Raw genomic sequence first — 16791 nt, 5'->3', positions numbered from 1 at the left:
TAAGTCATAAACTGAGAAGAGGAACAAAGATTAAAAAGTAAAAACTCATAAGTCATAATTCATAGAAGTATGAAATATATATTCAATTTTTCTGAAAAAATAGTGTCTTGCACAAGAAAACTGACATTACATAACAACAGAAGAACAAGAAAACCTGAGAAAAACACTAATGGAAAGCTTCAACTTTGTTTTTCAGTTCTCTGAGAAGATCATCGATACTCATTACTCCCATAAGTTCATCTTGTTTATCTCTAGCTCGTACACTCACCTGGTCACTTTTGGCTTCCTTGTCACCAACAACTAAAACATAGTTGTATTGTGCCACCTGAGCTTCTCTAATCTTTTTACTCATTGATCTATCACTGATGTCAACATCAACATGATAACCATCGCGACGAATCCTTTCCTGAACCTGAACAGCATAAGCCTCAAATTCCTGTGTGACTGAGCAAACAATTAACTGCCGTGGACTAAGCCAGAAGGGCCATTTCCCTTTGTAGTGCTCCAAAAGTATACCAATGAAACGCTCAAAGGAGCCGAATACAGCTCTGTGAATCATAACCGGTTTCTCCCCCTTGCCTTGTTTATCTGAAGTGTAATGCAGGTCGAACTGCGCACAATCCGGTAGCTGAAAATCAAGCTGTATTGTTGCACACTGAAATTTCTTCTTCAAAGCATTACACACGCCGAAATCTATCTTTGGTCCGTAAAATGCTCCATCCCCTTCATTTATCTGCCAAGGCATGCCAAAATCATTTAGTGCTTCTGTGAGAATCGCCTCGGCTTTATCCCATGTTGCTCTTCCTCCATGGTAACTTTCCGGCCTTGTGGATAACTCTACATCAAAAGAGAGACCAAATATGTCATATGTATACTTGATGAAGTCAAGGACACCCTTGAGCTCATCTTTCAGCTGTGACTCCCGACAAAATATATGAGCATCATCCTGCACAAATCTCCTCACACGAGTCAAGCAATCGAGTGCACCACTGGCCTCATGCCGATGCAGCACTCCAAATTCAGCTATCTGAAGAGGAAGTTCTCTATAAGAATGAGGCCTATGTCGAAACACTTCACAGTGACCAGGACAGTTCATTGGCTTCACACCATATTCATCTTCCTCAATGTCTAAAAGAAACATATTCTCTTTGTAGTGTCCTGCATGCTTAGATCTTTCAAACAAATCCATTTTGAACATGTTTGGTGTTATAACCTCCTGATATCCTCTTTTCAGATACTCCTTTTCCATGAACTGCATTAACTTCTTATAAATCCGAGTTCCGTTTGGGGCGAAGAACCAACTTCCGGGGCTATTTGGGAGACAAAACATGAGCTCCTGTGATTTAGCCAACACCCTATGGTCATACTTTTTTGCTTCTTCCTGCTGCTTGATATAAGCCTTCAAACTATTTTCATCTGGATAAGATATTCCATAAACTCGCTGCAGACTTTCGCTATGTTTATTTCCCCTCCAGTAAGCTGAAGAAGCCTTCAAACATCTAAATGCCTTGACAAAGGAAGTGTTTGGTATATGAGGTCCGGGGCACAAGTCCACCAAGTCGCCACATCTGTAAACAATTATGGCCTTGTTGTCTGCATGAAGCTCATTGATGATCTCAACCTTGAATTTATTATCAGAGAAAATCTCAAGAGCCTGTTCCACAGATACTTCAATGTCCTTGAAGCAATGTTTCGCCTCGACAGCGTTCTTTGCCAATGCTTCAATTTTCTTCAAGTGCTCATCATTCAACCCCAAACCTCCGTAATATGCATCATAGTAGAACCCCTCTTGTTTTGTTGTGCATGGACCAATGCAGAGCTTGCATCCAAACTCGGCTTCAAGTGCATGTCCAAGAATATGAGAACTCGAGTGCCAGAATGTGTCACGGCCTTTGTTGTCTTCAAATGTGAATATCTTAAGCTCACAGTCACACTCCAAAGGCTTTGACATGTCCCATGGTGTCCCATTGACCTCAGCAACCAAAGCTTTCGAAGCAAAACTCTCCGAAACCTCCTCAGCTATGTCCAAAGGGGAAGTTATCCACTTCTTCCCTTCCTTCACCTCCTTCACTTGGCCATACCACAATGTAATCTTGATGGATTCTGCTGGTAGAGACTGAATGGGTTCTTCTTGTTCGGCCTGGATGGACTCAAAAAGTTTGATTTTTCTGCTGATAATGGCCTTCTGTTCGTCTTTAGATAGAGAAACCACGGCGGCAGCTGGTGGTGGTTGCACATTGTTTTCGAGAAGGTCCGCAACGGAAGCTACATCATCTTGTTGCTGATCAACGAGTGCTGCTTTTCGACCTCTGGCTCTTCCTAAGAAGTAGCCTCCTATAGTGCCAATTAGGACGAGACAAACTGAGGAAGAAGATGGAATAAACACCTTCAGAGTCTTCAGACGCATACTTGATAGGATTTCGATTCAATAATTTCGTTCGGTAAAAAACGGTTGTGAAGTCCGATTGCAGGTCCCTTTTTATAGAGCTTTGTTATTCCTGTCTTTGTAAGGAATGCAATCAGGAATGTGAATCATATTCACAATATACTTTGTAACCTTGTAGGATATTATTTACATTGCACGTATAATAAGAGTTTTTTTCTAATGTTTCACATTAAAACAATATAACAACGTTCGTTTGCTTAATAGAGTTCTATGAATTTTGTTTCCCAAAGAATGTGATGTCTTGACTAACCTGTTATGCATTGCTGAAATGGAAAATTTGGTGAAATCTACAAATTACGAACATCAGAGGATGATGACTTGAGCAGCAGTCTTTACATCTTTCAGCCTTTCTTGGACCGCTGCCCTGCCTCTTTTTTGCCAACAAAAAAGTTCGTAAGGCACATTGTCATCCACATTGTCATCTTTGCTTATGCCCTCTATTACCTCTTCAGGGTGCTCGTCCTCGTTCCCCTCCTCATAAGAACAGGTGATATTGTACCATGTTTCATCACCGTCGTAGAATGATCCATGTGGATCAATCACCATTGACTCGAGCTTTGTTGCAATTTTAAGAATGCATATGGTGAACTCTATCTCAAACCACATACCTTGGAATCCCTGTATCCAATGACCAAAATGTCAAAATCATGGAAATATTGATAGTTCAGAAAACAGTTATATCAATGGAAATATCAGGGAAATTCAGTCCTTGCCTGCATCTTTACTCTTCTTAAATGATTATGTGAGAATGTACATAGATTCCTGATCTCTCCATGATACTCTAGTGCACGTACCTACAATATTAAAAAGCTCTGGAATATCAAAACAGAATACATAGTTTTTGACAAGTTGATGCACAATTCTAACGAATTGCTTGACAGAATAGCCTGAATAGGGTTGTCACTTGTCAACCAATACCAAAGAAGTGATTCCCAATAACATTGGTAACTAACTTAAGAATCATAACAGTACAAAATTATAAATAAAAAGAGCAATTCCTTTTCAATTAAGCAATTCTTAGTAGTCCTAGTTTACGGATATTGACAACAAATGTATTAAGGATGTGGTTAAACCTTTATTTATTTATTTATTTTATAACTTAACATAATGATTACTTATCCAGCCACCATTTTATTAGCCACGACACCTGTAACAAATGATAACTTTTGTCATGTGTGATATCTATTTCACATACTATCTCAAATTCTCAATTACAACATTTTTGAAATATGGCAACATTTTTGATAATGAATTTGAATAAAACATAGAGAAACATTACATAGTAGCACATGATCAAATTTTAAAACACAAATATCTCTTGAGGACTCATTTAACCACTTTTAAGGACGCATCCCTTGCGGACTCATTTTGTAACTGAAAAAATTACCATGTTAAGGACTCATGTTAACCCACTACGAGACTAATATTACTACGAAGGACTAATCTAACTACTTTAAGGTAGTTGTATGCATATGTTATGCGCTAACAAATTATATTTCCCAGTCAATAACTACAGCCATATAAACATGTTTAATATTTGAAAAAATGACAGAATGTGGTACCCAGCTTTATCCTATGTTCCAAATCATTAGTTTACAAATAAAAATTTTGAATATCAAACCAATACATAAACATAAAATCTAGCTTTACTTTTGTTATTAAATTATTAAATTTGATATCAATTTGAATGATTAAAAAGATGAGACGCTTGGATGACTAGAGAATTTTTCTAGTACCTGAACTATTTTACTTGGCCATGTAAACTGCATTATATGTAATGATATTCACAAGCGAGCTCAAGCAGCCCACCAAAGACCCTAATATTTGGCAAAAAGAAATTGTGGACTGAACTAAAAGGAACTCCCGTGAATGGAAACCGAGAACATGAAATGCAGCAAATTGAAAATTTGGACGCAACCCTTTCCCACACCAGAATAGAAAGTAATTATTACTAACCATCATTAAAAGTTCTTCCAAAAGTGGTGCAGTCCTGAGAATATTCAGAACACTCCCAAGTTCTAAGTCATCCAGGAGGAGATCCAACTTCAATTTCTTTAAATTCCTCAATGTCAGAAAAGTTTGGGGTATATGTTCCTGCACAAATACATTGAGATCTAAAAGTTCATGTTCAAAAGAACTTTACAGGCATGTAATAAAAATAAAGCTTCACTTACGAAATATTCTCTGATCTGCAGATGAAGAGTGCTCAACTCAGGACAAGAGGTGAGCTGGGTTAGCACATTAGGTAATGGACCTTGAAGCCCTTTGAAAAAAATTGTTACTAGCTTTGGAGTTTTCATGAAAGAAATCTGCGTATTATATCCATCATACTCCAAGGAGGAGAGATTTACTGCATCGATCTCTATTCTTCCAAATACGGAACACACAAGCACTTTCAGATCATGCAGGTGAACCGATGGACCAATAATCAGATTAGAGTGCATGGCACATGAGATCAAGGTGAGGCTTTCGAGGAGAAAACAAGCAGAGAACAGATGTTCCAAAAAATCTTGATCGACTTCAACATCACACAGAGAAAGAGTTGTTAGCTGAACAAATCTGTCAAAATCAGTAGGAGGTTTTAGAACACATTGATACAATGACAAATGCTTTAGGGTTGATATGTTCAAATCTGTAAGGATCCAGTGAGGAAAAACATATTTATCACATGCACTGAGAGTTCCATAACATCGAAGATCCAGCTTTTGAGCTCCCTTTGTAATTGCAAAACGAACCCATTTGTCAAGAACTTCAGTATCCTTTTGATCCAAAAAGAATGCCACTTTGAACGAGGTCAGCTTGTTGCCCGAGTAGAGCTCCAAAACTTCATTCACACGTTTTATATAGCACTTTCTATCAAATTCACCACTCATAGGTGCAAGCCAGTGGTAAATCAGACGTCTTTCGGCGAATGGAGCATACACGGGTCCAAAAATATTTGCAATGTCTAATTCAAGATTGGGCCTTGTCAGTATGGTATGCTTCCAAAGGTTCCTCCATCGATGGGATACCAAGCAAGTATCAACTGCTTCTTTTATTGTTAACAATGAAAGTATGGATGACAGAACACAACACGGCAACTTATTGATCCAATCCTGGCTTTCACTTTCTACCTGAAAAATCATATAATTAGATATAGTTAGTTATAAGGAAATACATAAAGGTTTACAGAAATGGACAATGTCTGTCATCTTCTTAAGAATTTAGAGAAACGAACAGAAAAAATACTAGAAAGAGCACTCGGAAGATAGCTGACATTAAAAGTGTGACAAAGTAGCATTCATGCTGACAGCTATGTAAGTGTGACTAATAAGAAGTAAAACAAGAAAACCTGAACCAGTGAAGTTTAGATTTAAGCTAGGCAGAAAGCATGTTGTTCTAGAGCATATATGACAACAAAGCAAAATTACCGTAAAAAAATCCACTTAAAGTTCAATAACTAGCTATATTTGGCTAAAAAGGAGTGAAAATAACACAAAATAATTAAAAGGTATGAAAATAAAAAATAACTTTTCTACGATCAAAATACGTTACGTATTCAAAATTCTATAAGCTAGCATTGCTGCAATAAAGCTACAAAATCAACTAGTCGTATTTCAACTCTACACCAATTAGCTAGTAGGGATATCTAGCAGTAATGAAGAGATGAGAGATGAGAGAGATTACCATATCTGATATTCCAACTATTCAACCGAGGTTCATATAAGTGGAACAGCGTTCAAAAACTTGAATCTTGACTACCTTACATTCAAATTAAAATCAAAGTCATCAGCAAGTTTGTACATGCTGTACTGAGAGCCTAACTGTAAAATTATTACGCCATGACCGGTATGGAACGTTTGCACACAAAAGAAAAAAAGGATCCCAAAATAAAATATGAGAACCAAATCGCTCAGGCAGGGATAGGAACTAGCCCAATACATGGAAGAGAAGGAAGTAAACACTTACCACCCCCCTGCTCCACACGCAAGCACAAGCGAAGCCTTGTCTGCACGGAAATGAAGTCGAATGACACAGGTTACTTGTGTTTAATAAGTTAATGACCTGTTTATGTGTTAACTCTATATCTTGTCGGGTGCTTGGTTATAAAAGAGGAACAAGCCTGCATATTGTTAATTCACATCATTAGCACAAAATCATGCCAATCGAAATATTACTAATTCCAATTATTACTTCAGCAATTCAGTAATTCATTACTTTAACAAGACAACAATTCAATTGAACTATTCAAAAACTGTTCAAACCAAGTTTTTGCGGTCAATTCAATTCATTGTCAATTGCCCACAAATGTGTTTGGATTTCAATATCAAAATCGCAAATTGTTCATAGTCTCGTAGAACCCATAAACCTAAATCAACCAGGATCGGTTAAAGTTTTCGACAAATTATTTCTGAAACAAATGCGACAATACCTATGAGATTAAAGATTCAAATACGAAGAAAGATAGGGGTTGATACCTCCCAAGGTGAATGCTCTCGAGAGATTGAGTTGTTGTAGTCGCCACTGCTGCGGGCTTTTCAGCTGCACTGGACAGTCTGTCAAATTTTGAGGGATTTCAAAAAGAGATTTGTATTTAATTCACGTATTAAATGCACTGCACCCATAAAAATAACATTTTTTTATTATTAGATATTATTTTTTTTTTAACTCAAATTTGTTGAAAGAAAAATAAAACCAAAAATCAAAAAGATTTTCTAAGGGTCTTATGGATAATTGTAAAAGCTCACTTAAACGCTATTCAATCGTATACTTTACGGTTTATTTATCGTAAAACAAATAATGTAATATGTTGCATATGTATAGACTATAGACTTGATCACTGTGTGTTTTTTGATCACTATGTTATAGTGTCTTATATAGATGATCATTAGTTAAGTGAGTCATTTGTGATTATCCAAGATGTACTCTACGAGGGTACATGATAATTTGTAATGATTCTATAGCACGGGGTTCACGTTTTATGTAAAGCTCATTTAAGTACTATTCAATTGTACACATTTCGAAAATATTGCACATGGATATTTATTGCAATAGACTTTCTCATTGTCTCACCTTGTTAGAGTATCTTATGTGGATGACTATTGGTTAAGTGAGTCACATGTATCCTTGATTTGTTTTATAACGATGTTTGTAACGTTTCAATTTACAGCACGAGATTCAAGTTTTTTGTCCTAGGAAGATATTAATATAATAAATAAAACCGGGCGTGAGTGTCAGCCTCCGAGCTTGGCTGAGTTTCAAATCACACTTCAGAAAAAAAAATAAAAATACAGAACGGGAAATGATTTTTCATTTATTTAATTTTATTATGATTAAAAGAAAAAGTAGGGTTTCTTCAGAGGGGTATATATAGAAACGAGGGAGGAAGAGAGAGCAAAAACAAGCGCCCGAGGCCGAGCGCTTCCCTCTTGAGTTAGGGGTGGCGTGGTATTCCACGGGAGAGGTTTAATCGTGGCGCACGTTAGTGCGTTGGGCGCACATTATCAACTTGCTTGGGGGCTCTCATGTCCGCTCTCGTTGCTCCAGTCTTAGCAGCTTGAGAGCGTTCTGTTTCGCCCCACATTCTCTTTTCTTTCTTTCAAGATCTAATCTTTTCTTCTTTTCCCTTCAATTTTTTATATGATTTATGTCGATAGTAATCGAATAAAGCAGATGGGTTTTGATGTTCTAATACAAAGATGCAATTTTTATAAAATACCCAGTAAATAATTATTCAAGACAGATCGAGATGTAAGCAGTGGTAATTAGAGGCACAAGCAGACCAGTTTTGCTTCTAAAAAATTGTTGTTTGTTGGGTTTTGTTTTACTACATTGTTTTTCTCTATGGTGGAATTGTGTACAGTGTTGGTATGAAACTTATCTAAGGGAATCACTTATGAACGCAAGAACTCTGTCATTTTGAGATCAATCCAACTATCTGAGGAGGGTTTTGATGACCTTGTTGGAACAAGCATTGCTGAAATTTTGACTGTATCATTGTGAGGGTGCTGGTTCTGCTTCTGCAATATGAGTAACGTGCTATCAGTGAACATGTTTGAATATTTAAGTTCATGGTAGAGGGATTGAGATTTGGGGATGTTTACCTCTTTCGAATCTTGATCTGCGAGCCACATGACGAATTTGGCTCTCGTTTCTTCGCAAGTGTTCATCCATTTTACTCTGTTGGGATAGTAATGGACCCGAGAAGTCGATAACATGTTTGTCTACAGACTTGTGAACCTAGCAAAGTTGTAAGAGAATAAGATCGTTACTGAGTAAACATTTGAGTGGTTGTTGTATAAAACATGATGGTTCCTGATTGTGTGTAAAGTAATGCTTACCATGTTTTCTACATCTCCTTCGGGACCATCTCCAAAGAAAAGTTCTGATCCATCAAAAGTTCGCATCTTTCGGATTGCCTTGGCATGTTCATTCCCTGGTTTCGACAAGTCAAATGCACTCTTGGCGAAAGTTGTATCTAACACACTGAATTGGCTTTTCGAGCCATCTGAAACCATGGATTTAGTACTGAATTCTGCGTTTCGCCTTTTAGCCCATGCAAAGCCGCTTCCTCCTCCTGATTGCGCGCCTGCAGCAGAGGAGAATGTGCTGTCTCCTTGGCTTGCATTCAACTCGTAGTTCTCTGAAACTGTATCAAATGCTGCCTTTTGAGGCTCTCTATGCAGAAGGTTTGTTTTTGGCCTTAGGATATGGGGGTAGCTGCCATTGTTTCTACGAGTACTGTTATCATCTTGTCCATCCTGCATAGTTAGGATACATTGAGTTACATTAGCTCGCTTATTGCTTCCCACTTCTTCCCAAATTGAAAGAGATGAGATGTACCTCTTTTGGTGCTATCTTTGCTGAGTTAGTCTCTTGCAAAGTCTTTCGGAATCTCCTTGGTTTCCTGGCTGCTGTCTCTCGTGCTCGAGGACCATGCTTTTTCCTGAAAACAAAGTTTAGATTGTAGAATAAGTTGCCTGAGATTTGTTACATAATCCTCAGTTTGAAGAATGATCAAGTGACACATATTACTTCTGTGCATCCTCACGACTTTTAGCATCCATTTCCTTGGTAGGAGGATACTTTGGCAACTTTGATGGATCGCAAGCATAAGGCTTTGTTCTGAAATACTGCAAGAAAAGAAGCAATGTATGATAGAATAGTAGATCAACGAAGGGCTAAGTTATCGAAATTTTGAGAATGCTGTAACGAATCACAATGTAGATCCCCAATTTGAAAACAGGAGAATTTCTACTTGAAAATAGTTCTGTTACTGAGATCACATTTCATCACCATTATTACCTCAGACAAAAGGGCAGAGGAGGCAGTTCCGCGCTTGTAAGGTTCTACTGAAAGAAGAGTTTGTAACAAGCCTACCGATGTGGTTGGAAATTCCTTACATCTCTCCCTAAGAGAACTTTCATAAGAATACTGAGGTTTAAACATTGTTGCATGAGGAAGCTTTGAGTTCTTCCAGTACTCTTCAGGTGGAGAACCACAAAGCTTTAAAATTTTGTGTAATTGTTCAACCTGCAAAATGAGATTTATACCAATTTCAGCTGTAATATCCATGACTTTGTGGCAGATTGGACTTTTAAGTAACAAAAACAAGGTGTTGTACGCACTAAGCGCTAAACACATTCCACCAACAATATAATCACCTCAGTTCTTCCTTTAAGAATAGGCTTCCCTAGATAGAGTTCTGCAAACACACATCCCACACTCCAGAGATCCACCGATACTCCATACTCCGTTGCTCCCATCAAGAGCTCGGGAGGACGATACCACAAGGTCACCACCCTACTTGTTAATGGTTGCTTGCTTTTTGAGTTGACCACATTTGCCAATCCAAAATCTGCCAACTTCAGAATCCCATCATTGTTTACCAATATATTCGATGCCTTGATGTCTCGATGCATAATACCTCTCATATGGCAATGCTCTACTGCAGAGAATAGCTGCCTCATGTAGCACTTAATCTACAAAAAAAGCAAGAAAGATTCAACAAAACATACAAAGCCTCATCCTTCTGCAAAACCCGGTTAAGAAGACAAGCAAAAACTAACCTGCACATCACTGAATTTGATGTCATTAGCAGCTACTAGTCCAGCCAGATCATGCTCCATGTACTCAAACACTAGGTATATGCTACTCGATGATCGAGATGTTATAATCCCCTCCAGTTTCATAATGTTTGGATGATCAAGCCTACGAAGAATCATAATCTCTCGAGCCATAAACCTAATACTCTCTGGTTGAAAATTGTCAAAACGCACTTTCTTAAGTGCAAGAATCCTCCCAGTTCCAACTTCACGTGCTCTAAATACACTGCTGTATGTTCCTTGCCCGATCTACATTACATTCACAAAATAAACCAATCTCAAAATTGTTCCCCGTTTGATCAAAAACATAATGCAAGACTTGTATGAATGATGATAGATTACCTTCTCCAATTTTTCATAAGCGTCAGCTTTGAGGGGCACCCAACCGTAGATGGCTTCTCCGGCAGCGTTGCTGAGCCAAGAAGGCCAGCCGGCGGCGACTTGTTCAGCCTCCAAAGATCTATGAGAGAAACCCAACTTGAAGCTGAAGCCACCTTTCCCAGAGCCCTCCTTCTTGGACTTATTATTCTTCAGTTCCTTGCTCTTATGATCCTCAGCCGGCCTGTCCTTATTGTCGTCAACAACATTCTGATTCCGGTCAGTCTGATCCTTCTTGTTAATACTATTACCGTTCCTGTTACTGCTACTGTCTCTTCGCAATTGGGATGAATAGTTGATAAGATTATTATTGTTATTACTCTGCTTGTTCTTTTTCTTGCTGCTCAAGGAAGGCGCAAGAACAACAGAGCCGTTCTTTGCCAAGGCCGCCGAGTACTCGATACATGGAGACCCCGAAGCCGCCCGTTTTGAGCTGATGCAACCCATTCGTCTCCTCCGCCGCCGCCAATTCCCGTCAGCATGGAATCTGAAAACTTACCGGCCGACTTGTATCAAGCAAGTAAGCAATGCCTTTTGATCGGGAAAATGGAAGAGCGAGAGAGCTATGGTCCCTTAGAGGGGGAGTTCACCCCGCCATTATGGAACACACGAGCACCACGCCGGAAATGAATGGGTTGCAGCAGCTCTGTTGAGATCAGAAAATGGAAAGGATTGACGAGAAAGGGTAAGGAAGCAAAAGCAGAGGAGCCAAATTTTCAGAATGGGGTGGTCATTGTTTTTGTGAATCTCTGCCTCCCATTCCGCCAATGCTGCTCGATTTTGGCCAAATGTAGCGTTTTCAGAACAAACGAAATGCCAAATTGTCCGGAGACGACGTGGGTCCGAACAACTACTTCTTCTTCCTCTCTCTCTCTCTTCTTTTTATTTCTGCTTTTTATCTCTGTTGCAAAAAAACAGGTGGAAATGTGGTAACGGTTCCGGGATTGAGAGCCGTTAAATTAACACAATTTTCATGATTATCCCGTAAACTAATCGAACGATTTATAATGTGGTAGTTTGGAGCACAATACAATAGAAGAACAGGTTTGGTTATTTCGGTTTGTTTGCCCTGGTTTTGTCATGCTTTGGTAATTGGGTTGGTTAAGGGTAACGGATGCAGTCAAACAGAGACGGACAGATTTGGATTCAAAGAAGAAGAACAAGAAAAGAGGTTAAAAAAAATAATGGGAAAGAGATAGGTGGGGTGTTTGTGTCATCATCTCAGTCTGAGGTAAGGTGATGGAGGTTGCAGGCCAACTGCCTAGCAGCCCCACTGCACAGTATGATTGATTATATCTCAAACAAACATGAAGAACAGAACTAATTAGAATATTGTTAGCTTTTTCAACCTGAATTTTATGTATTAAAAGTAAATCAAGAACACCATCTTCCTCTTTCTGACCAAGAAATATAAAAGGAAAAGAAAAAAGAGTCCATCTTGTTACTCTGCAGTGTGCACAATTGTTTAGTGTAAATGATGAAGTTTAGACCCTTCTGGTTCAAGGATGTCGGTCAATGTTCCTCGGATTTTGGGGTCAGCATCTATATGAAAAGCCATGCTGCTAAAGTATTTAAAACAAATAATAATAGCGACGGAAGATTTCATCTAAATGGACGTTTGGTCCGTTTATTTAGACCAAGCATGACAACGTTCCTTAGCATTTCAGAAATACCCAAGTAGTTCCAGATCAAATTTCCAGTCAAAATAAAACAAGATGGCAAATCCCAGCATGGCAGATGAGTTATCCAGCCTCCAAACTTTGATGGTTGGTTTATTGCTTTGTGCTAGTCACAAAACCGAAAGGAACAACTGGCCAAAAATTAAACAGAAGGAAACATATAGACTAAGAATGGCCAAGCCAAATAGCTACTGTATTTCAAAGGTAATGCATATCAGTTGTATACACCTAGTTTCAGTGTGAAATAATTATATACTGTGACACTATATCTGCATCCAACATTTACAAACCATCCAGCGAAACTTATCAACCTCTACAATATATATTATGCAGAAAAAAGAAAAGAAATAAAGAACACAACTATTACACACCAGCAAACCTTTTTAGTTCCTTTCTTATTCATTATGCACCATGTTAGTTCGCTGTACTTGATCACTGATAACACCTTAATTACACAGCAATTTGCTCTTCTTTCAGCTGAAGAACTACTGGTCTCTGGTCATTATTGCCAAATTCTCTCCCTTTAAGTAGGGGATGCTTCTCAGCTGCCACAACTGTGGGTGCTTTGAACTGTGAGGCGTTATTGGCTATGTTGTGGCTGCTGTTTCTAGCTGCTGGAACATCGTGGTTGTGTTTCCCCTCGTATGTGGTTATGACAGCTTTTGGGTCATTAGCAGCCCTCTCAACATGCTTGCGCACATTGCATCCGGTGTATGTACACTTGTAATAGCTTCTGAAAATATATAAATTTATATTAGAAACAGCGCTCGCAACAGAAAACCATACACCAAGTTGATATCAATATAACAGAAAACCAGTTTTCATACACCACTAATGTATGCCAGGGATACCAATCTTATGACTAGCTCTTAGAAACCTTTTCATTTCTTAATCAATGATTTACTCCACATGGGAGTTGCGAGTTCAATCAGTCCCTAAAACTTTATCTCCAAGTCAAGCTTTATTTTATCTTTTATTAGTTCTTGATTTCTCCTCCAGTCTATGTACAATAAAAATGCAAAGCATACTCAGAGACTTCAATATCCTTCTAAAGGGGAGCAACAAACATACATCGTCACTTTTTAGTTTATTACTGTATCTATTCTTAAATCACCATATCAACACCAAGAGTTCAAATCTTAAATCAGCAAACAGAAAATAAGCAAATAAACGTATTGAGGAAGTTCCCACCTTGGATGAGGATTCCCTTTGACTACTTTCTGCCCATACTTTCTCCACCTGTAACCATCATCAAGGAGATCAACTTCACTCCTTGTTTGAACTATGATTTTAGGCTCTGTCACCGTCTTGTGAGGCAAAGCTACCTCAGATGCGACACCATCAATGTTCCTGCAATCCATTATAGATATTTTAATATTAAGAAGAAAGAAGGTTGAAATTCAATGAATATATACAAGAAAGGTTTGAGAAATACCTTCTCTTTGGATTAGGTTCATCAACATCCCCTTCTTCTCTGGTTTCTGCATCACCCAAGTCTTCACTGTCACTTGGTAACTGCACAGGAGCAGCTTGAGTATGCTCATAATCCCTCTCAGGCACAGCTTCACATGATTTGTTTGAATCTCCGACTCTTCTTTGTAAACCATTTTCAAGCTTAGGCTGTGAATCCATATGTCCATTCTGACCACCTCCATCTTTCACACGTTTATTAGGTTGAGGTGGCTCATGGTTATGTTGCCCCTTGTAGATAATCTCAGTTATTTCGCCGGTAGGTGAACGCTCAACTTTCTTTTTGACAGGGCAGTTCAGATGTGTACATTTATAGTAGCTTCGTGGATATTCACTGCCCTTAACCTGCTTCTGCCCATATTTTCGCCAGTTATAACGATCATCTGCAGGTTTATCGGTGGCATGGGATGAAGGGTATTTTCTATCAGAACGAGAAGCCTCTGATGTTTGTACCATGGAACTTCCAAGTTCAGATGTTGAGGGTGCTGTTTGCTGTTGAGAAGCTTCATTGGGGATTGAGGAAGCATTACTTGGCTGCGACTCTATGGGAGCTGCTAGTAATGAAGATTGATATTCAGCTTGCATCTGCAAATTAGATTGAGCTAGTGCAGTGACATGTGCCAAGGCCTGCTGGTGTGATATTCCAAATGGGCTCTGCATTGAAACAAGGCAAGGAATCAATACCACATACTAATACAAGTCATCCCCTTATACAGAATAATACTGTCAAAAGTCAATAAGGTGCCAAGCACCAAAATCAACATATGTTCCACATCATCTGTGACATATGCAACAATGTTGAATGGTTAACTTTTTCATATGTTCCCCTTTCCCCAGCCTCAACATTTCATTTATATGGTTAACCAATTTGAAGAGCTTTAAACAAAAGAGATGCAAGATGCACAACTCATACATAACCACGGCCATCATCGATTGTGAAATGTGATTAAAGATCTATGCTAACACACAGGAAAATGAAGCCTTAATTCGTTTTAAACTATAGATGCACTGCGTTTACACAGTTTTTGTCAATTCATAACCTAGAATCCAATATTTATGTTCTTTCCTTGCATACCAATTCATGAAGAAAACCCTCACTGTGAATCTAGTATCAGGAAGCATCGCCATTGAATGCCAAACTTAATACAAATCAAAGGCATTACATGCATTCTGTACTAACACTACTTTCAATGGGTCCCATTCAAAATATAGACTTACGCTCACATCATACCACTACATAAGATATGAACAAACTATACGAATTCCAGAAGGACATCCAAACAAACCATTAAAAACCCACAACTCCAAGATCACAAGCATCCAAGACCCCAACTTTTCAACATTAATAAACCCACAAACATCAAAACAAGCAAAAACCAACCACCACCCAGATCTTATCCTCACCCCAAAAGTACAGCAAGCATTCCACAGCAACAAAGTCAGCACCTTTAACCCTCCCAAACAAGTACATGACCACCACAAAACATAGCACAATTACATTCACAAATTACCGATTCACGACTTACCGGAGGTGCAAAGAACCCGGCAGGCGAGTTAAGCAACCCGGAGGGGCTCAACCCAGGTGGGACAGTAAATAATGGCGAGTGAGTCACCATCAAATTCATAGGCCTACTCTGCTTAAACCCAGAACTCTTCTCCCCTCCATATTCAGACCCACCACCTTCATTCCTAACTGGGTTTTGGTTCTGTCCAAACATGACAGGCCTAACTTGTGCCAAAGGCGACCCCATAGCTCCAGCAAGAAGCTGAGAGAAGGACCTGAAATCTGAGTCATACCCTGAGTCTGAGAAGAAGCTTGAGACCAGAGTCATCGGACCTGGGCTGGCTCCAGATCCGCCGCCGAAAAGGGCCTCCGCGGAAGGCCTCGGAGGGAGTGATATTACCGGCCGCTGAGGCTGCCGTGCTGAAATCGAGTCTTGGTGCTTAGCCGCCATTAAAGTTGAGAGCTTTACTGATGTGCTCTGTTTCTGAAATCCTCTGTTTTTGTAGAAGAAGTACTGTGTTTTTGTTATCTTCTTCAAAGTATGTGCTTGTTTCTTCTTTCTTTCTTCCTCTGCAACTACTGCTCGGTTGGGTGGTTTTGTTCTCTGTGGGTTTCGTGCTATCCTGAATTTCAAGTGGGGATGAAAGTCCACGCAGCAGAAATGAAAAATGGACAATTTAGCTGGCTTTAAATAATTGAATTTCTTTTTTCTTGTTTATTTAGGCTTTATATGGCTTGGTTAAATCCAAATGGCAAATTTGATGAAAAAGTGAAATTAATTTAGGCAAAAGATGGATAGATGATGAAGACTTTAATCTTTATTGCCCCTACTAGACCGGCATCTAAGGTCGAGACAAACCCAATACAACAAACAATGCTTAGCTTTCTAGTTGTATGTAATAAGTTCTCTTTTTTGTTCATGTGTAGGTGAGGAGGTTAATCTCTATGTGTTGTAGATGAATTTGAGAAGGTGAGGAAAAGAACAGTTGATTTTGGATTAGGAGAGTGATAAGTGAAGTGAAATCAAGAAAAAAGTGTTGGTTTTGACTAGGCATTTTCAACTTTTAAGTGTTTTGTATACATAAAAAGAGATAATATTATTCGACTTAGATTAGAAATTCGACGAGTCTTATATTAAAACGATAAAGAGTTAACAATCGATTATGCTTTTTAGTAAAATCATGTTTTTATTATGGTTAATTGTTTGAGAAATATTAGTACTTTGGCAGT

At 38.7% G+C, this 16791-nt stretch overlaps 4 protein-coding genes across 4 annotated transcripts; all 4 read right to left on the bottom strand.

Moving 5' to 3' along the window:
• Nucleotides 1-166: 166 nt before the first annotated feature.
• On the bottom strand, nt 167-2407 carry LOC101314494 (threonine--tRNA ligase, mitochondrial-like). The gene has a single exon (XM_004306073.1). It carries the CDS (start codon nt 2405-2407, stop codon nt 167-169), a length of 2241 nt encoding a protein of 746 aa, XP_004306121.1.
• Nucleotides 2408-2547: 140 nt separating this feature from the next.
• LOC101306153 (putative FBD-associated F-box protein At1g61330-like) lies at nt 2548-6532 on the bottom strand. Its single transcript, XM_004304220.1, has 6 exons — nt 6395-6532; nt 6113-6187; nt 4621-5559; nt 4403-4540; nt 3160-3240; nt 2548-3064 (listed from the first exon to the last, which is right to left on the bottom strand). Exons 2-6 carry the CDS (start codon nt 6113-6115, stop codon nt 2750-2752), a joined length of 1476 nt encoding a protein of 491 aa, XP_004304268.1. The 5' UTR covers nt 6116-6187; nt 6395-6532; the 3' UTR covers nt 2548-2749.
• A 1449-nt stretch (nt 6533-7981) lies between these two features.
• Nucleotides 7982-11355, bottom strand: LOC101314206 (probable serine/threonine-protein kinase At1g54610-like). The gene is made up of 9 exons (XM_004306072.1): nt 10873-11355; nt 10495-10779; nt 10090-10407; nt 9731-9958; nt 9461-9558; nt 9269-9371; nt 8767-9186; nt 8530-8665; nt 7982-8445 (listed from the first exon to the last, which is right to left on the bottom strand). Exons 1-9 carry the CDS (start codon nt 11353-11355, stop codon nt 8420-8422), a joined length of 2097 nt encoding a protein of 698 aa, XP_004306120.1. The 3' UTR covers nt 7982-8419.
• Nucleotides 11356-12747: 1392 nt separating this feature from the next.
• Nucleotides 12748-16126, bottom strand: LOC101305864 (probable WRKY transcription factor 3-like). The gene is made up of 4 exons (XM_004304219.1): nt 15584-16126; nt 14023-14711; nt 13779-13937; nt 12748-13320 (listed from the first exon to the last, which is right to left on the bottom strand). The coding sequence occupies exons 1-4, from the start codon at nt 16010-16012 to the stop codon at nt 13038-13040; spliced, it is 1560 nt and encodes a 519-aa protein (XP_004304267.1). The 5' UTR covers nt 16013-16126; the 3' UTR covers nt 12748-13037.
• Between the last annotated feature and the right edge of the window lie 665 nt (nt 16127-16791).

This window comes from Fragaria vesca, linkage group LG6 (assembly GCF_000184155.1).
Source record: "Fragaria vesca subsp. vesca linkage group LG6, FraVesHawaii_1.0, whole genome shotgun sequence".
NCBI lineage: Eukaryota > Viridiplantae > Streptophyta > Magnoliopsida > Rosales > Rosaceae > Fragaria > Fragaria vesca.
Note: the sequence above shows the minus strand (reverse complement) of the source record. Positions and strands in the feature narration are given on the sequence as shown.